This window comes from Marmota monax, unplaced genomic scaffold, assembly GCF_021218885.2.
Source record: "Marmota monax isolate L192 unplaced genomic scaffold, Marmota_monax_Labrador192_F-V1.1 WCK01_AAM20220418_F8-fsc00503, whole genome shotgun sequence".
In the NCBI taxonomy this organism is placed as follows: domain Eukaryota; kingdom Metazoa; phylum Chordata; class Mammalia; order Rodentia; family Sciuridae; genus Marmota; species Marmota monax.
The window spans coordinates 112,825-134,291 of record NW_026693958.1 but is presented as its reverse complement, the minus strand read 5'-3'; the positions used below and the strand labels follow the sequence as shown (position 1 = coordinate 134,291).

The 21,467-nt window shown below is 34.9% G+C and overlaps 2 protein-coding genes across 2 annotated transcripts; both read right to left on the bottom strand.

The window, feature by feature from the left end:
- Positions 1–7,707: 7,707 nt before the first annotated feature.
- Positions 7,708–8,658, bottom strand: LOC124106343 (olfactory receptor 10AG1-like). Its single transcript, XM_046463951.1, has one exon. It carries the CDS (start codon positions 8,650–8,652, stop codon positions 7,708–7,710), a length of 945 nt encoding a protein of 314 aa, XP_046319907.1. The 5' UTR covers positions 8,653–8,658.
- Positions 8,659–20,150: 11,492 nt separating this feature from the next.
- Positions 20,151–21,080, bottom strand: LOC124106330 (olfactory receptor 5W2-like). The gene has a single exon (XM_046463938.1). The coding sequence runs from the start codon at positions 21,078–21,080 to the stop codon at positions 20,151–20,153; it is 930 nt and encodes a 309-aa protein (XP_046319894.1).
- Between the last annotated feature and the right edge of the window lie 387 nt (positions 21,081–21,467).

The following is a 21,467-nucleotide window of genomic DNA, read 5'->3' as shown; positions in this document are numbered from 1 at the left end:
ATATCTCAATAATAACCCTAAATGTTAATGGCTTAAACTCACCAATCAAGAGACACAGGCTAGTAGAATGGATCACAAAACAAGACCCAACAATATGCTGCCTACAGGAGACGCATTTGATAGGAAAAGACATACATAGGCTGAAGGTGAAAGGTTAGGAAAAATCATATCACTCATATGGACTTCGGAAACAAGCAGGAGTGTCCATACTCATATCAAATAAAATAGATTTCAAGCCAAAGTTAATCAAAAGGGATAAAGAGGGACACTACATACTGCTTAAGGGAACCATACACCAACAAGACATAACAATCATAAATATATATGCCCCAAACAATGGTGCAGCTATGTTCATCAAACAAACTCTTCTCAAGTTCAAGAGTCTAATAGACCACCATACCAAAATCATGGGAGACTTCAACACACCTCTCTCACCAATGGACAGATCTTTCAAACAAAAGTTGAATAAGGAAACTATAGAACTCAATAACACAATTAATAACCTAGACTTATTTGACATATATAGAATATACCACCCAACATCAAGCAGTTACACTTTTTTCTCAGCAGCACATGGATCCTTCTCAAAAATAGATCATATATTATGTCACAGGGCAACTCTTAGACAATATAAAAGAGTAGAGATAATACCATGCATCCTATCTGATCATAATGGAATGGAACTGAAAATCAACGATAAAAGAAGGAAGGAAAAAGAATACATCATTTGGAGAATGAACAATAGGTTACTGAATGATCAATGCCTTATAGAAGACATCAAGGAGGAAATTAAAAAATTCTTAGAGATAAATGAAAACACAGACACAACATATCGGAATCTATGGGACACATTGAAAGCAGTTCTAAGAGGAAAATTCATTGCTTGGAGTACATTCCTTAAAAAAAGAAAAAACCAACAAATAAATGATCTCATACTTCATCTCAAAATCCTAGAAAAAGAAGAGCAAAACAACAGCAACAGAAGTAGAAGGCAAGAAATAATTAAAATCAGAGCTGAAATTAATGAAATCGAAACAAAGAAACAATTGAAAAAATTGACAAAACTAAAAGTTGGTTCTTTGAAAAAATAAACAAAATCAACAGACCCTTAGCCATGCTAGCGAAGAGAAGAAGAGAGAGAACTCAAATTACTAGCATACGGGATGAAAAAGGCAATATCACAACAGACACTTCAGATATACAGAAGATAATCAAAAACTATTTTGAATCCTTATACTCCAATAAATTAGAAGATAGTGAAGGCATCAATAAATTTCTTAAGTCATATGATCTGCCCAGATTGAGTCAGGAGGATATAGACAACCTAAAGAGACCAATATCAATTGAGGAAATAGAAGAAACCATCAAAAGACTACCAACTAAGAAAAGCCCAGGACCGGATGGGTATACAGCAGAGTTTCACAAAACCTTTAATGAGGAACTAATACCAATACTTTTCAAGCTACTTCAGGAAATAGAAAAAGAGGGAGAACTTCCAAATTCATTCTACGAGGCCAACATCACCCTGATACCTAAACCAGACAAAGACACTTCAAAGAAAGAAAACTACAGACCAATATCTCTAATGAACCTAGATGCAAAAATCCTCAATAAAATTCTGGCGAATCGGATACAAAAACATATCAAAAAATTGTGCACCATGATCAAGTAGGATTCATCCCTGGGATGCAAGGCTGGTTCAATATACGGAAATCAATAAATGTTATTCACCACATCAATAGACTTAAAAATAAGAACCATATGATCATCTCGATAGATGCAGAAAAAAGCATTCGACAAAGTACAGCATCTCTTTATGTTCAAAACTCTAGAAAAACTAGGGATAACAGGAACATACCTCAATATTGTAAAAGCAATCTATGCTAAGCCTCAGGCTAGCATCATTCTGAATGGAGAAACATTGAAGGCATTCCCTCTAAAATCTGGAACAAGACAGGGATGCCCTCTCTCACCACTTCTGTTCAACATAGTTCTCGAAACACTGGCCAGAGCAATTAGACAGACGAAAGAAATTAAAGGCATCAAAATAGGAAAAGAAGAACTTAAATTATCACTATTTGCAGCTGACATGATTCTATACCTAGCAGACCCAAAAGGGTCTACAAAGAAACTATTAGAGCTAATAAATGAATTCATCAAAGTGGCAGGATATAAAATCAACACGCATAAATCAAAGGCATTCCTATATATCAGTGACAAATCCTCTGAAATGGAAATGAGGACAACCACTCCATTCACAATATCTTCAAAAAAAAATAAAATACTTGGGAATCAACCTAACAAAAGAGGTGAAAGACTTATACAATGAAAACTACAGAACCCTAAAGAGAGAAATAGAAGATGGAAAAATATACCCTGTTCATGGATAGGCAGAACTAACATCATCAAAATGGCGATATTACCAAAAGTTCTCTATAGGTTTAATGCAATGCCAATCAAAATCCCAACTGCATTTCTTGTAGAAATAGAGAAAGGAATCATGAAATTCATATGGAAAAATAAACGACCCAGAATAGCAAAAACAATGCTAAGCAGGAAGTGTGAATCAGGTGGTATAGCGATACCAGACTTCAAACTATACTACAGAGCAATAGTAACAAAAACAGCATGGTACTGGTACCAAAACAGGCGGGTGGACCAATGGTACAGAATAGAGGACACAGAAACCAATCCACAAAACTACAACTATCTTATATTTGATAAAGGGGCTAAAAGCATGCAATGGAGGAAGGATAGCATCTTCAACAAATGGTGCTGGGAAAACTGGAAATCCATATGCAACAAAATGAAACTGAATCCCTTTCTCTCGCCATGCACAAAAGTTAATTCAAAATGGATCAAGGAGCTTGATATCAAATCAGAGACCCGCCGTCTGATAGAAGAAAAAGTTGGCTACGATCTACATACTGTGGAAGTTAATAACTAGAATCAACAAATGGGACTTACTCAAACTAAAAAGTTTTTTCTCAGCAAAAGAAACAATAATAGAGGTAAATAGAGAGCCTACATCCTGGGAACAAATCTTTACTCCTCACACTTCAGATAGAGCCCTAATATCCAGAGTATACAAAGAACTCAAAAAATTAGACAATAAGAGAACAAACAACCCAATCAACAAATGGGCCAAGGACCTGAACAGACACTTCTCAGAGGAGGACATACAATCAATCAACAAGTACATGAAAAAATGCTCACCATCTCTAGCAGTCAGAGAAATGCAAATCAAAACCACCCTAAGATACCATCTCACTCCAGTTAGATTGGCAGCCATTATGAAGTCAAACAACAACAAGTGCTGGCGAGGATGTGGGGAAAAGGGTACACTTGTACATTGCTGGTGGGACTGCAAATTGGTGCAGCCAATTTGGAAAGCAGTATGGAGATTTCTTGGAAAGCTGGGAATGGAGCCACCATTTGACCCAGCTATTCCCCTTCTTGGTCTATTCCCTAAAGACCTAAAAAGAGCATGCTACAGGGACACTGCTACATCGATGTTCATAGCAGCACAATTCACAATAGCAAGACTGTGGAACCAACCTAGATGCCCTTCAATAGATGAATGGATAAAAAAATGTGGCATTTATACACAATGGAGTATTACTCTGCATTAAAAAATGACAAAATCATAGAATTTACAGGGAAATGGATGGCATTAGAGCAGATTATGCTAAGTGAAGCTAGCCAATCCCTAAAAAACAAATGCCAAATGTCTTCTTTGATATAAGGAGAGTAACTAAGAACAGAGTAGGGTCGAAGAGCATGAGAAGAAGATTAACATTAAACAGGGATGAGAGGTGGGAGGGAAAGGGAGAGAGAAGGGAAATTGCATGGAAATGGAAGGAGACCCTCAGAGTTATACAAAAGTACATACAAGAGGAAGTGAGGGGAAAGGGAAAAATAATACAAGGGGGACAAATGAATGTCAGTAGAGGGGGCAGAGAGAGAAGAGGGGAGGGGAGGGGAGGGGAGGGGGGATAGTAGAGGATAGGAAAGGCAGCAGAACACAACAGACACTAGTATGGCAATATGTAAATCAATGGATGTGTAACTGATGTGATTCTGCAATCTGTATATGGGGTAAAAATGGGAGCTCATAACCCACTTGAATCAAAGTGTGAAATATGATATATCAAGAACTATGTAATGTTTTGAACAGCCAACAATAAAAAATTTTAAAAAAAAGCTATATTACATAAAATAAACAAATTCATCATATGGAAATGGGTGAGTCCTTCTGATCAATATACAAGACAGTAAAAATAAACACATTCATTCATTGGGGATGACAATCAAGGACTTTAAAATAACTACAATAGTATTTTAAGAAAATGATATGAAATGGATAAATAATGATAAGAAGATTTAATTGTGGAATTTAAGTGAAGGAATTTACCAAGGAATTGGAATACATGCAAAATAATGAAATGTAATTGGGAATCGAAGTATCCAGCATGAGCAAATCATGGAAAGGTCTTATCAACACACTGATTGTCAGAACACAAGAATAAGGTTATTTATATACATATATAAATATACTAAATTTTGGTATTCATGTGTATTAATAATAATTGCTTGCTTTTTTATAGGACATTGTCTATGTTATTATAAATCTAGTAAATCCTAACTTTTGCATGGTGTGTTGGTTAATTTGAGTATAAGAAGAACAAATGATTTTATTCTGATATTAATACAAAGACCTCAGAACCTAAAGAACAGATATGGAAGTTCTGTTGAAAGTTTAGCAGACTTGAGACCCCTGAGAAGCTTGTGTCTCAGTTCCAACCTAAACACTAAAGAAAAGCTGATGCTCTAGTTTGAAAACAATCAGGCTGACAGAGTCCTCTCTTTCTCAGTGGGGCTCTATCCGATGACTGGATAAGATCTCCCACCTTAAGAGTCTTTTGTGTGTGTGTGTGTGTGTGTGTGTGTGTGTGTGTGTGTGTCCCATATTGAACTTGGAGGCATTCGACCACTGTGCCACATCCCCAGTCTTATTTTGTATTGCACTAAGAGACAAAGTCCCACTGAGCTGCTTAGCACCTCCCCATTGCTAAGGCAGCTTTGAACTCATGATTCTCCTGTTTCAGCCTCTGGAGCAATGGGGATTACAGGCATGTCCCACTGAGTCCCGCCAGGAGATGTGTTCTTTGATCACATCCCATCTTTCCTTCTCTTTCTTTTTTAAGAGCTCTTATGATTAGATTTGCCAAACCTGAATAATGTCTCTTTCTCAGGATGTAAAACCTTAATCACCTGTGCAAGGTCCCTTTGCCTTGTGATGCAATATATGCAGATGTTCCAGGGATTAGAATGTGGACATCTCTGGAGGCCCTTGTCCTATCTACCATATTATCTCAGTGAATAGGAGGACTAATTATTACATTCTTTATTTGAATGGTTCCACAACTTACATAAATTAATCACTGATAGGCCACATGATATTAAATCCCAAGGTATTATTTTTAAGTTATTTAAGATGCAAACTCTGTGTTCATGTTGATTGATGTTTTTTACAGTTTATTGACAATCAACTTTAAATATTATCTTACCAAGAGAATAGTCAATATTTTAAAAACAAAACTAATTGCATTACTGAGGGTAATTTCAACTTGTAAACAAATATCCTTTCTTGTTCAGGTAACTAGTATTGTGGAATATCCATTTCTTCAAAAATAACATCAAACTGTTATCTCAATGAATTTAAATATAAAATACATAGCTAATGATTCCTCTAATAATTGTATATGGATACAGCCAACATTTCAATGTTTCTTAAGTGAATAGTTAATACCTTCTAATAATCCTGTCTGTTAACAAGAAAAAGCATAGTATCTGTATTTAACTAATTCCAATTGTTATAAAATATAGTTAGATGACATTTAACTACTCAACACTTTGCTGAGAATGTGAAGCATAAATCTCAGTTATATGGACTTCTGGGAAAGCTTGGTGCCAGTTTCATTTTGTGATTCCTGCTTTACCAAAATTCAGAAAATAAACAACTACCACAAGCATCTCATCTATAAACTTCACCTTTATCACCACAGTCATATCAGCATGGTTTCCCTTATGAACTTTATGCAAAATTCCAAATTCAATATAAAGCATTAAATGGTAAGAGATACATGCATAAGAATAACATACACCAATGTGGAGGATGCTTATAGGTTGATAAAGTAGAAATGTTGTATTTCCAGGACAGGAACTAACATGTTCATGCATTCTGTGCTCTATCACAGCCAAAGCTACAGGATGGAATGATGTTCAGATGTTAAAACAAACAGAAAGACAACTTATTTGAGATTTTGGTAGTCGATAGGTGGACTTTTCTTGTTCTGTTGATTAATGTTCCTTTCCTCAATGTCAGCTCAGAGATTTCATAATTCTAAAACTTTAGATTGGTTTAAAAGCAGGTGTGAGGTTATGCAGTTCAGCAGTGTGGACTTGACATATTCCTGAAAGTAGTTTCCAAGACATCCTTGACCATTTGTACTCATAGATATTTCATAAAATAGAAATAGGTTTAAGAGTGGCTGTTTAAGTGAAGTAAAGAAAGAGATGAGGACTGGTGATGTGGCTCAGAGTAGGGGACAATCCTAGGATGCATAAAAACCTGGATTCAATTATCAGTATCACGAAAAAAAACAGGAAGACAAAAAATAATTATGCAAGATATCTTGGGACCATGGCATCAAAGGAGGAAAATATATGCACAAAAGAAAGTCAGTTTTTAAAGACAGTAGTGTTGTGTTGCATCATGTGCTATCATGGCAAGTTATTAGGATGAGAATGAGACGTGCATTCATGTAAGCCTTTTTTTGTTCTTTTCCATATAATTTTTGCTACTGGTGATTTTACACAGTGATCCTTTACAACTGAGTTGAGACCTCAGTCGTTTTTTTCAATTTTTAATTTTGAGACAAGATTTTACTAAGCCACAGATGCAGGCTCAAGCTTGAGATTATCTTGCCTTAGCCACCTGATTTTCTGTGATTACAGGTATGCACCAGTGCACCTGGCCCATGTAACTTTACTTTTGGCACTACTCAGGAAGTATTCCACTTTGGTGCATAAGTATCCCAATTCTTACTGATGCATAAAAAAATATATATATATATATATATATATATATATATATATATATATATATATATATATATATATATATAAATACATATATATATATATATATATGTGTGTATATATATGTATTTTTGTCAGAACTCTGTGGTAGGGCAAAGTGACATTCACATATACATTCATTCATTGTATTATTTCTTGAACAAAGATTCATAGTACAACTACCCTTAGTAACTATGTCTTTCCTACAGTATAATAAAAGAAGAATGTCAGCCTATACAGGTAGAGATTAGATAAATTTCAATCTTTCTTTAAATTTAATGCATAAGATCTAACATTTTGAATTCTGCTCATATGTTTATACGGCCAATGTTATCACTTCAAAATTTTATGCATGAGAATTAATTTCTTTATGTGGGATCACAAAGATAGATAAATTTCCCTATACATATGTGAAAAAAGTAAATCCCAGGCTAACATTTAAATGACAAAAATACAGCATAAGCTTGAAGGTATTACCCTCTCAAAAGTAAAATGCAGAGAGCTAGGATGTTTCTCTGATAAATGTGACAAAATAGTGAAACAACCTCTAGTAAACTCAGACCACTATGTTTTAAGAAATAATCTTTTGAGTGCAGCAATCACATCCTGATTCCTGAGGGTGTATATCACAGGATTGAACATGGGAGTCACTATGGTGTAGAAAAGAGAGATCAGTTTGTCAGTTCCTGCAGATTGGCTGGATTTGGGCCTGAAGTAGGTAATGGAAGCTGATCCAAAAAATAAAACCACAACCAGCAGGTGGGAGGAGCAAGTGGAGAATGCCTTAGTGCGACCTTGGGCTGTTGGAAACCTCAGAATGGTGGCAATGATCTTGCTATAAGAGACAAGTATCAAAACACAAGGTACTGCCCCAACCAATATCACTACTACATAAACAGACACTTCATGCACTGAGGTGTCCCCACAGGCTAGCTTGAAAATGGGGGGTATGTCACAGAAGAAGTGGTTGATTTGGTTGGAATGACAGAAATGCAGAGAGAATATCTGCCATGTTTGCCCTATCTCTACTGGCATTCCCCCAAGCCAGGAGCCAATGGCCAGTTGATGGCACTTCTTTGGGTTCATGACTACAGGATAGTGCAGAGGGTTGCAGATGGCCACATAGCGGTCATAGGACATCACAGCCAGGAGGAAACTTTCTGTGGTGCCCAGTATAAGGAAGAAGCACAATTGGGTGGCACAGCTCAGTAGGGAGATGCTCTTATCCTGAGTCCAAAGGCTGACGAGATACCTTGGGAGTGTGACTGAAACATAACAGATTTCCAGTATAGAAAAATGTCCCAAGAAAAAATACATGGGTTTGTGCAGCGCAGGGTCCAGCCTGGTTATTATGACTATGAGACTGTTTCCAATGAGGATAACCATGTAAATGATTGAGAACACTCCAGATAGAAAGCCTTGGAGGTTTGGAAGTTCAGAAAATCCCAGCAGGACAAAATGTACCACTGTGGAGACATTGTATTCTGTTTCTCTCTCTTCATGCTTCATCTGTTGCAAAGATTTAACCAGAAGTAGAAATCATTTCACTCTCTAGGGCTCTTGTTTTCCCATGTATAATCTAATGATGATGAGCATTCAGATTTTCCTGTTCCCTCAGGGAACAAAAGTATCACTTCCAGGAATCTAATATTAGAGTTAAGTTGATCATTATTAATACATGTGTCTATATGAATGATTTTCATCTTTTTTTCTCCCTGAAGACAGTAGATTTCTTTTTTATCCTTACAAGATTAATATCATTTTAAATCTTTCTATTCATTTGAACTTCTAAAAACTCTAAATCTGAATGTATGCCAATTTTTGGAATGATTTTCTTTAAGTAACCATTTTTTCCTTCACATTTCAGGCCTGATTTCTACTATTATTAATGCAAAATAAATTTTACTCTTTAAGTAAACATATTGTGTGCTATCTAAAATAACTTTTAGGGATCAATATAGTAATTTTTACAGATTGTGGTTTTTCTATAATATTTCCAATATGTTGTTTAGCTTTGACTTTCTGTATAATCTTGGTAATTTTATTATTCAGAGACAATAAAAGTATCCATTAAATATTATGAAATATTATTTACTTTTGTAAATTGTAGATGCATATCAGTGTATAGTCATGAATTTTATTCAGAATTTCCAGTGAGAAGAAAAGGAATGCCAAGGTATTCATTTCGTTAGGGAAAATTGAAGAGAGAAGTGGTCAATGGTAACATCTTTGTTCAGAAAATCAATTCTAACATGAATGTGAGCATTTGAGTACATAGCTATTGTATATTTTATCAAAGAAGCATCTTTCACAACTTACCTCTGAGATCATCATAAAACTCTCGTGTGCTCACTAATTGCTATTTGCTTCTGACCTCATTTTGTTCATGAAGTTTTTTTCCTTTCATGTGTGTGTATGTGAATACATTGACCAACATGATTGATTATACTGTAGTATGACTTTCTATATTTATTATGTTCTTTTCTTATCTCTAGACCTAGATTGCAAGCATATTTTAATACTTGTATATTTCTTGTGTATTACATAACATATTTTTCACAAACTTAGGTTTGCTAACTTCTTGAATATATCATGAATAAGGCAAAGTGGTTGCTTCATTTGAATAGGTTACAAGGTGAAGACTGGCTTCTAGCATGAATGCAGACCAAGCTTCTCAATAGCAGATTAAATATGTTTTACATGTCTTTCAATTTTCATGTCCATGAGTTAGGGAGGATGGGAGAGAAGATGTGTAAAAATTATGGTAGTTTCATCCACTTTTGCCAAGGTGGCAGGTAAGGATTCTGGCTGTGAAAATGTACAAGGCAGTGTTCCTCTAGTGAATAAACTCCCAGAGGGTAACAGGAGCCCTGTTCTCCACACTTGGAATATTCTTCAGTTTCTCCCTAGAACTAGTAAGATAACTAACACATGTGCAATGCCTACCTGCTATGGTAATGTCCTTCATGAGAAGGCTTTGGGCTAGAGTCTTATCAGCCTCCACCTTGATCTCAGAAACTCAGCTCCTGAGAATAAAGGAACTCTCTTGTTAGACAACTACAATGTTTCACTGAGCCTAAACCTGTCCACATGAAAGTAACTTTATACAATGGACTTTCTTGAGCACAACACAGAGCTCTTAACATTGCACATTGAAACTTAGTATGTAACTGAGGAATAAGCTGCATAATACTGCTATGTCTGTAAACTGCCTAGTGAGACAATGCACAATGTGTACTAATGATGCCAATGACCTAAAGTAACCTATTGATATAAATAAAGCTATCAGCTCAGGCAATCAGCTTTGCTTTTAGCTCTGCACTTCATTTCTGTCTCCTTTTTCAGTCCTTACAACTGGTGCCCAACAACTTGGGACAAGTGTTGGTCCTGTCCCAACTCTATATTATAGCCTCCTAGTCTAAGGGATTTAAGGGACCCTGTTAACCTGAATGGGGGCCCCTTCCCTTTTGATGAGGAAAGGGAGTAGCTTACTGCCTGAAACAGGCTTTGATGCCCGTCTTTCATCAGTTGGCACTCATTTCTTCTGGTAAGCTATGAATTCCCTATCTAATGCTTAACGTTGTCATCGTTGGGCTGAACTTTCTGATTTAGTTTGCAAGGCTGGACAAAATGTAAGTAATGCTAACCTTGCTGCTTTGCTGGCAGAGATAGATTCTCATTGCCCCTGCTACCCAGAAAGTGGTTGAAAAGATTGGGATGATATAGGTAAGAAGCTTCATGGGGAGACATGACCTCATGTGCTTGTGCTACAAGCTTGGTTTCTTTGTTGTAATGTTATTGGTAAGACCTCTGCTTCTCAACCCATGTTCTCTTTCCCTCCTGCACCAAACAAGCTGCCCCCCTGCCCCCACCCACCACAGTCCCCTCCTAGGTGTGTGGTTCCTTTAAATTATCTTTTTTTTTTTTTTAATATTCTTTTAGTTGTAGTTGGACACAATACCTTTATTTTATTTATTTTTATGTAGTGCTGAGGATTGAACCCAGTGCCTCACACATGCAAGGGGAGCATCTACTGCTGAGTCACAACCCCAGCCCTCCTTTAAATTATCTGACACCACTCCTGCTGCAGCTGGCACCTGTAATCACTCCACCCCCACTTAGAACCCAAAATACCGGAGGAAGGAAAATCTCATAATTTAACTGTTTTTCCCTATGAAGCTAAATCCTGCTACCCAACCAGAATATAAGCAATACCTTTTGCTGTTATTTAAAGAATTGCAATCTACTGACTCAGGGCCAAAGGAGGTTGAATCCATTTTTCCAACCTCACCCTCAAATCCTCTATTGCTTATTTGTGTGTAATTCCCTATGTTTCATTTCAACAACTTTTAAATGAAAGGGGAAATACAAGGTTTGGCTCTACTGTCATTGGAGCATGTTTATCAATTACTGAAGGTAGACCTAAATTAACTCCTTGTTTAAATGATTGGCCAGCTACAGGCTATTGGATACCGATACTAAGGGTAGGAAGCAAAAATTAGCAAATGTCCAAAAGCTCCCTGTGTCTACCATGCTCTGCCCTTTCCAATCCACAATAAATCATTATTCATATTCAACCATGTGTGGAAACTATTATAAAATTTACAAGATTTAAAATAAATAGGAAAAACAACTTTTCAGAAAGAATATAAACTGCAACACCATGCTTTAAAAGAATAATCTTATTTTAAAAAAATGGTCACAGTAGTTTTCTTTATTTTTTAGCTTTTGCTGGACCTCTAACTTTCACAGTCTTGCATTTAAAATATGAATTACAGGGCCTATACCATTTTCTAGGTTTATGAAAAACCAGTTTAGACAAAAGAAGAAAAAAGTGTCCCTTTTGAATGTAAGCTGCTTGGCAGGCTATCTTATCTGTTTTCAGCCAGCTTTCTAAACCATTTTCTACCTAATGTTAGAGAACAGAAATACAAAAGTAGAAAAATTCCAAATATACAAGCTTTCATAAAAAAAAAAAAATTCTGAAAATTTCACAGAATTTAAATCGACTCTTATCTGAGCTAAAGTTACACTCTGACCTGATGAAGAAGATAGTATTGTGACCATGTAAGTTTTTTAATATTTCACATAAGTTAATGTATTTTTCTGATCAGTCTTATTTTATCTAACTGTAAAACTTTTTACATTCATTCTTTGTCCAAAGTTCAATTTCTCCAGAGTTAATTCTTAAATATATTCAAAAATTTATTTTAAGAAATCCTTAGAGGAATATAAACATAGTGATGCTGGGGATAAATCTGATAATCTGAAGGACAGATAGCCAGCTATCTGAAACCTTTGATTTCAATGTCCATCGGCTGTTGGATATTATATCTGACATTTCCAATTATACAGGCCTTTCTTATGTCTATATATTATATACATGATATTAAATTGGCATTTAAACAAATGAGTGCTCATCAACTAAAATTTAAAAAATTAAATAAACCAAATAATTTAATTCAAATAAAACAATTGAATAAATATATAGATGCCTTTAAGGTTCCAGCTCATGGGTTTTTCTTGGTGGCCAAACAATAAAGTCTTAATTTCTAAAGAATATATAAAATATAATATAATATTCTTTACTTCTAAAATTTTTCTTCAACAGGAAAGTGATGATTGATACTATCAACCATATTTTTCTAATATATTTATTTTACAATTAAAATAATTAAAACAAATAAATTAAATTTAACATAAATGGGAGTAATCTTCATAAGTATGGTTTCTTAAATAAATTAATTAAAAGTTATAGCTGATGCCCAACTGATTTCTCCTTTTTTTCCAGTTGTTAAAGAAACAATAGGATGCTACCTCCACTATTTATCTGACTCCCTCTCTAAAGCAGGGTTTATATAAAATTAACAAAACTGTCAACAATATGATGGATCAACTTCCCATATCTATTATGCCATTACCATTGGTAGTTTTCGCTAAAAATAAATAAATAAATAAAAACCTACAGCAGTAATTACTATTTATAATCAAGAAATATATATATATATATATATATATATATATATATATATATACTACTTTAAACATTATTATAGATTCTCAATATATAGTTAAAATTGTTCCTCATATTTATGTAGCTGTGTTATCACCTGAATTTGATTTCAATTTACTATTTTTTAACCTTTTAAACTCTTTTTTTGCAGTGTCATATGTCTCCTGTCTTCCTCACTAATATATGAAGCCACACCAAAATTCCTGAATCTCTGACAGACAGTAATGCCCCACAGACAAAGCTATGACTTCCCTTTATTCTTTATTTTCAAATGCTGTAAAAGCTCATGGATTTTTTCATTATAACACTTGCTCACTAATGAAGATGTTTTTCCATTTCTTCCCAACAGGCTTATACCATTGTCAATAACTGTTATCAATGTACACCTTTCCAGGATCCTATGTGGGAATCTATAAATTCATGAAGCCTACAATGTACTTTGAAAATGGATGTTACTCATTTTCCTCCTTTTCATCCTTATTCCTTTCTTCATGTTTCCATTGATACTCACTCTGGGTTTATTTGGGGTAGTGCCCACTGGTCTAAAAAAATGCATCTACTTACATTTATTGTTTATTATTACTCTGCTTTGCTAATATGCGAAAACATTCTTATTTAAAAACAAATAATGCCCCTGCATATACATTCCATGCTTTTGTACAATTTTGTAATCAATAGAACATAATGTTAACTCATGGAATTCTTCATAACCCTAGTGGACAGGCTTTAGTTGAATGAGCATGTTGTACTCTTAAAACATATGTTTTTAAATAAAAACAAAAAAAGGCACCTAGCTCTCTCATATTAATAATGACTTAAATATCATTTTATTTATAGTTAATGCACTCAATATGTTACACAAAGTTAATACTCACAATTGGTGATCTGTATTGGATTGACATTTTCTTCCCAAACAGCCATCATCAAAAATTTATTTAAAATATGGGGTTCCACCAGACCGAGGAGGATAAGACCCTATGTTTCTGATCATATGGGGGAAAAGATATACTGCTATGCTTACACCAACAGGTCCTATTTGGATTCCATCTTGATGCATGAGATCTGTCAATTATGCATGGGCATCAGGGACTTCACAACCTGATCCCCAAGTTTCATTTGACTCTGGATGAGGAGGACTCTATCAAACAAAAAGATGATCACTCTCCTCAAAAGAGAAGGAAGGCTGCAAGAGTGCCCTGAGACATGGGGAGATATTAAATCATTAATAGCCTCAGCTCAACAGCTGTTGGCTTAAAGGGGATTCAAATACACTCTTGGAAACTTGGTTACTGCTTTGTTTGCTAAACTTACACAAAACTCAGGAATTGTTTTGATACTTATGATAACGTTATTCTGCTATTGTACCCTAGCAATGGGAAATCCAGAAAAATCAGAGTTCTTGTTTATAGATGGTGTGTACTAACACTGGGATTATTATGTTATACTTGTTACTGTCATTGCCTACCCTATTTTTTCTTTCTCTCTTTTTTTTGCCTCTGTCAATATTAAATTTTAAAAAAATGTTATTCATCCAAATGCTATATAAAACAGAAAAGAGGATCTATAAGTATTCTGGCTGTGGAAATGTACAAGGAAGCATTCATCTGGCAAGCAAACTCCCGGAGGGTAATAGGTGCCCTGTTTTCCACACTTGGAATATTCTTCAGTTTATCCCTAGAACTAGTAAGATAACTAACACATGTGCAATGTCTACCTGCTATGGTAATGTCCTTCATGAGGAGGCTTTGGGCTATAGACTTATCAGCCTCGACCTTGATCTCAGACACTCAGCTCCTGAGAATAAAGGAACTCTCTTGTTAGACAACCACAATGTTTCACTGAGCTTAAACCTGTCCACATAACAATGACTTTATACAATTGACTTTCTTGAGTGCAACACAAGATCTAGCCTATACCAAAGAAATGAGATGAAGCAAAAGGAGACAGAAGAGCCTTTCCTCCCCAGGGTTCAATACCCAGTACTACTAAAACAAATTAAAAAAAAAATGCTCTTAACATTGCACATTGCAAATTAGTATGTAACTGAGGAATTGACTTCATAATGTTGCTAAATCTGTAACCTGCCTAGTGATACAATGAACAATGTGTACTAATGATGCCAATGACCTAAAGTAACCTATTGATATAAATAAAGCTAGCAGCTGAGGTGAGCAGCTTTACTTTAGGCTGTGCACTTTGCTTATGTTTCCTTTTGCTCTCCTTAGAGTAGCACTTCACCTCATTTCATTGGCGTGGGCTAGATAATAACCACTTTATATGCTAAGTTATTTGAAACCTTGGATGGGGACTAACGACCTGCAACAAGACACATCTCTAACCATGTGCTAAGACTGGTAGATCTGTACAGTGACCAAGATTTCCTCTTCAAACATACATAGACAGAAGTGGGGAAGTGTCTAGGCTGTGCTTCCTTGGGCATCCTAAGGACTTTCTGTGACTGGGTAAAACAATGCTAAATGTATTTTTTTTAAATCATTTGTAGTACTTCAGTCAATATGCTGAAGTACTTTAAATATTTAAACAGTTTTCCATAGTTATATAAAGGTCTTGATTTTAGACATTGTGAAGATGTTCTAACTTGATTCCCCAGAAACAAGAGTATAATGGTGGTGATTAACAGAGCTGAGGAAAAGGGAGTAGAGAGATGGTATGAGGTTGGTTTATGTGTACTATGTTCTTGTAGTTACACTAGAAATTTCTGGCATGCCATTGCCCAGTAGGGCCACTATAGACAGCAAAATTGTATTGTTGCTTAAACAGGAGTATCTAGATAGTGAGGAACTGTGTGCTAACCTGTAATCTCAGCTACTCGAGGGACTGGTGCAAGGATGATTACAATTTTGGGGCTAGCCTCAGCAACCTAGTGAGAGTCTGTCTCAAAATAAAATAAAAAAAGGGCTTGCGGTTTAACTTAGGATGCCCTAGGAAGCACAACATAGCCTCTTCCCCCCTTCTGTCTATGTATGTTTGAAGAGGAAATCTTGGTCACTGTACAGATCTACCAATCTTAGCACATGGTTAGAAATGTGTCTTGTCGCAGGACATTAGTCTCATCCAAGCTTTCAAATAACTTAACATGTAAGGTAGTTATTATCTAGCCTACACCAAAGAAATGAGAGGAAGCAAAAGGAGACAGAAGAGCCCCTCTTCCCCAGGGTTCAATACCCAATACTACTAAAATATATAAAGAAAGAGAGAAAAAGAAAAAGAAAGAAAAAAAAGTATCTTTAAGAAATGTTTTACCATAAAGAAATGTGAGTGTTCAAGAAGTGAGTTTTACATTGATTTAAACATTATGCAAGTATACACATATGGAAATGTCACATGGTGTCACATAAATATGAACATTTTGTATCAGCTTAAAATTAAAAGAAAAAAATCAAATGATCACATAAAAAGGAAAATTCTATAACTAAGTTTTTAAAATCTTCAATAAGTAGCTAAGAATGACATTACTTAGATTTCAGGATAAGACTATACAACAGGTCTGGGTTGTGGCTCAGTGGTAGAGTGCTTGCCTGGCATGTCTGAGGCACTGGGTGTGATTCTCATCACTGTATATAATAAAATAAATAAATAAAATAAAGGTCCATCAAAAAAAGTTTTTAAAAAGGCTGTACAATTAAAAATTTTTAAATATACTGTCATACAATAGTCAAATTTCATTCATTTATTGATTTTAAATTAATACAATGTAGGAGATTAACAAAAGAACAATTATCAGAACAAACAATGAAATACTTTGACATTACTGGATAGCATGCAAACCCAATTCAATAATATCTGTCCATTACCTGGTTCAGCATTGACAAGAAATAGTTTTTATGAGAGGCCTTTCCCAGATATACTGCAGATAAAACATATGATACTTAAATATAAAATGCCTAAATGTGTTTAACACATAGAGATCACTTTAATATTAACATTGAAGAAGATGATGATAAAAATTATGATAATCTTAAAGACAGGGATTCATTAGTTTTACAAACACTTTATTTTGACCTCATTTGATAATAAAATAATTAAAGCCAGAAAGGTAAAAAGACCATCCAAATTAGTGCTTTGAAATATATATATATATATCTTTTTTTCTAAACTAAACTGTTCTTTGCTGACACAAAAAAAGTATACATATATGTAAAATTAAAATTGTACTAATTAAGAGTAGTTCATGCTTACCTATTGGATCAAGGTTAAATATAATACTTACCTGTTTTGACTGGGTGAAATGTAAGAGAGAGAAATAAGGAAGATTATATTTTAAGGGCTGGCAATATATTTTATTTGAACAGAGGCTTTCTGACTTCTCAAATATATCCTATTTTCAGAATTAATAATGCTCTTTGAGTGACAAATATTCTTTGCCCTGGGGATCAGCTCATTCCCCAAGTTGCCTTCTAATTGAACCACACCAATCTGCTGCAGATCAAGTAGTTTGGTACAAGAACCAAAAAAACTTTGTGACCATAAACTCCTGTAAATTCTCACCACCACCACCCTTTTTTTTTTTTTTTGGTTTATGTGTATGTGTGTGTGTGACCTTTAAAAATTATGACCCTTAAAAAACGGAGGAACTGCCAGGCTGGGTGGCTCACATCTGTAATCCCAGTGAGGCTCCAGAGGCTTAGGCAGGAGAATCCCAAATTCAAAGCCAGCCTCAGCAATTTAGTGAGGCCCTAAGCAATTTAGCTAGACACTGTTTCAAAATGAAAAATAAAAAAGGATTGGGGATATGGCTTATTGGTTAAGTACTCATGGATTCAATTCCTGTTGTCAAATAAATAAATAAATAAATAGCTACACTTGACTGAAACGGAAACTTTCTTTTATTGAGACTTTGAACATCATTACTGGTCAATTCTAATCAATGCATTTACACAGCCTGTGACTAGTATTATCTGTGCTACTCATGTATCCAAATGTACCACTGCTATGAAACAAGCTAGAATAGATCATATTTTTTTATATTGTGTTGACATATGTTGAATCCCTAAATAGGAGAATATTATGGAGCATATGCTTATTTTTTTTTATTCTAACTTTGAATCACCTAAAAATATTCACAATAATTTGTTATTTAACTTCTGTTTTGGTGGGAAGACAGAAGGAGGGCTAGAATTAATAAGTTCAATAAATTGTATTTGGGACTCCTGGTTGTATTACTTTGAAATTTTTCTTCCCTATAGTTCACAGCAAATAGATCTGATAACAGAGCCAAGAGATAGATTAAGTCAGTGTTTAGATGCTGAATCATTAAGTATCATATTTAAGGAAAATGTATTGATTAGAATACATGTAATGACATTTGCATTATTAGCTGTCCATTAAGAGCACATTATGCACATACTTTTTAAAAATATTTTTTTAGATGTTGATGAACCTTTATTTTATTCATTTATTTATACATGGTGCCGAGAATCGAACCCAGTGCTTCACACATGCTAGGCAAGCATTCTGCCACTGAGACACAACCCCAGCCCAACATACTTTTAATAATTGCAATGTTTTCTGGGGTGGTGTTGCTCATAACAAAAATCCCAAAGACCGTATTATGGAAAGCAAGGTACATGTAGAAACCTTTAAAGCCTTTATCTAAAAAAGTATTGTTCTTAGGTTTGTTCCACCATGACATTATCTGATCGGTCACTTTGTCCCATAAATTTCACCTTGAAAGTCAAAGAGTATTTTGGGGCTTTCATTTCATTCTGAAATGTTTTCAAACATTTTATAATGCCAACTAGAAATTCTGGGACATTATTGGCTTTTAGTTTCCACAATTGTAATACATAACTCTAGTGACTTTGAGTCGCATATAATCCATCATGCATACTGACACATAAGTTTAGTTCTCAACAAGCTCATTCAGTTGTCTAAGCAAACAGAATACTAGAGTAGAGAAAGATGAAATAGACACATATCACAAATATACAGATTCATAATATTTATTTTCAATGCAATCATATGTATCTATAGATTTATTATATTTATATCCACAATAATTTTACATAATGTATCAAACGTTCAAAAATATGTATACTCAAGGCATACACCTTAGCAAATTATTTTTGTTTTAGTGACATCTGGCAGCACTAAAAATATCTAATGTTTCTATTTTATTATTTATTTGTTTCCCCCTTTCTTCTCACAAACTCAAAGCCATTGTTTCACATAACAGGGATGCATCACTGTGTCTTCAAGGAAAGGACACTTGCAATACCCTATTGGAAGCAAATATTTCGAACATATACAGGATGACATTAAAACAATGCCTTTAGGAGATAGCTGTCTGTGAGATATTAAAAAGGGGACATTTAACCAAGATAGAGAAAAGGGAAGAAAGTACTGAAAGAAGTGAGGAAGAGTTGACCCTTAGCAATTACCCCAGATAGATCCGTAACCAGGTTCTTCTCATTGCTCTTTAACAATATAAAACAGTTTCCCAAGTGGCATTTCTCTAGAACTCAAAATTGAGAAACTTGAACCAAAGAAGCCCTTCTCCACACATTGGATTTGAACATTTTTCGAATTTATTCCTCAGCGCTTTGACTGCATAAAGGCTTTGAAGTTTATTATGAAGTATTTGACTGCTTAGTTAATTAATACATGTTACTTCCAATAGCTGAGGGGATGCTTTACCATAGAGATTACTATGTTTACCATGAAAATGAATTATCAAAATGCATAGACACCATACAATCTTAATAAGCTTCAATATATTTGAAAGTTTTTGAGTAAAAGAAAAAATAAAAATCTGGCAAAATTAGATCCCCAAAGTGTTCCACTGGAATGCAGTATCCTATATAATTTAAAGAGGTTAGGGAATTATAACATTTTCCTATGGCCAGACTTTAAGATCAATACTTATTTCATTAACCTAAATGTTTGAGAAAAAAAAATTTTATATGCAATTACTTGCCAATTTAAGAAAACAATAATCACACATGTGTGGGAGAGAGGAGCTTATAATAAATATTTAAAGCTGCATTTTATTTTTCACTTTTTGTAAGGCCTCTTTTACATCCTTGTTCCGTAGGCTATAAATCAGAGGGTTCAGCATGGGAATCACAAGGGTGTAGAACAATGAGCTAATTTTATCTTGATCTAGAGAGTAGGAAGAACTTGGCCTGAAATACATGAAGAGCACAGTTCCCTGGAAAATTGCAACTGCAGTTAAGTGGGAGGCACAGGTAGAGAAAGCTTTGAGCCTCCCCTCAGCAGAGCGGATCATTAAGACTGATGAGATGATGTAGCCATAAGAGACCAGGACTCCACAAATGGTACTCAGTTCAATGAAACCAAAAATGGTGAATATCGCTAACTCATTGACCTGTGTGTCAGAGCAAGACAGTAATAGGATAGGAGGGATGTCACAGAAGAAATGATTAATCTCATTAGACCCACAGAAACATAAGCGAAAGGTCAATGTTGTATGTATCAAAGAATCTGCTGTTCCCACCAGGTAAACCCCAGCTAAAAGCACAGAACAAATCCTGCTGGACATGTCTACTGTGTAGTGCAAGGGGTTGCTGATGGCTTTGTATCTGTCGAAGGCCATCACTGCCAGCAGGATGCACTCCGAATCTACAAAGGTGCAGGAGATGAAGAACTGCAGAGCACAGGCAAAGAACGGAATTGACTTGTTCTTAGCAAATATGTCGACCAGCATCTTGGGCCCAATTGCTGTGGAATAGCAGAGGTCACAGAAAGAGAGGTGGCTGAGGAAAAAGTACATGGGTGTATGAAGTTGGGGATCCACTCTAATCAAGAAGATCATTCCAAGGTTTCCAAGAAGATTAATATGGTAAACAAGTAGAAATATCATAAATAGGGTCAGTTTCATCTCAGGGTTATCAGTAATTCCCATCAAAATGAATTCTTTCAAAGAACAATTTTCCCTGTCCATTCTTCTTTAGTCTTAGGTAAACTTTTGAGAAAATAATAATAAAAAACGTTTTTAAATGCCAATTTTGTACTTGTAGACTTCAGCAATGGATCTGTAAAGGAGAATATTGTTTTTGCATTACTTCTTAAGGATATCATCTAGTCATATGTCATTTTAAACACATTATTACTTGGAAATATTTTTAGAAATAAATATCCCTGATAAACAGTTGAGAAACTCTGATCTAAATACACATGAGTCTGTGACTTTCTACATGTTTTCTAGTATCTGTGTGGTCTGCATCCCTTGCCTCAAGAATTAGACTTTGATGAACTGAAATCTCATTTGATATTCAAAATAATATTGAAAAAACACAGATATTTGAGAGATGAGGCTACAAAATGCTTG

Bases quoted from the DNA above. Each gene is read 5' to 3' on its own strand.
- LOC124106330 (XM_046463938.1), bottom strand. From the start codon at position 21,080: ATGGACAGGGAAAATTGTTCTTTGAAAGAATTCATTTTGATGGGAATT.
- LOC124106343 (XM_046463951.1), bottom strand. From the start codon at position 8,652: ATGAAGCATGAAGAGAGAGAAACAGAATACAATGTCTCCACAGTGGTA.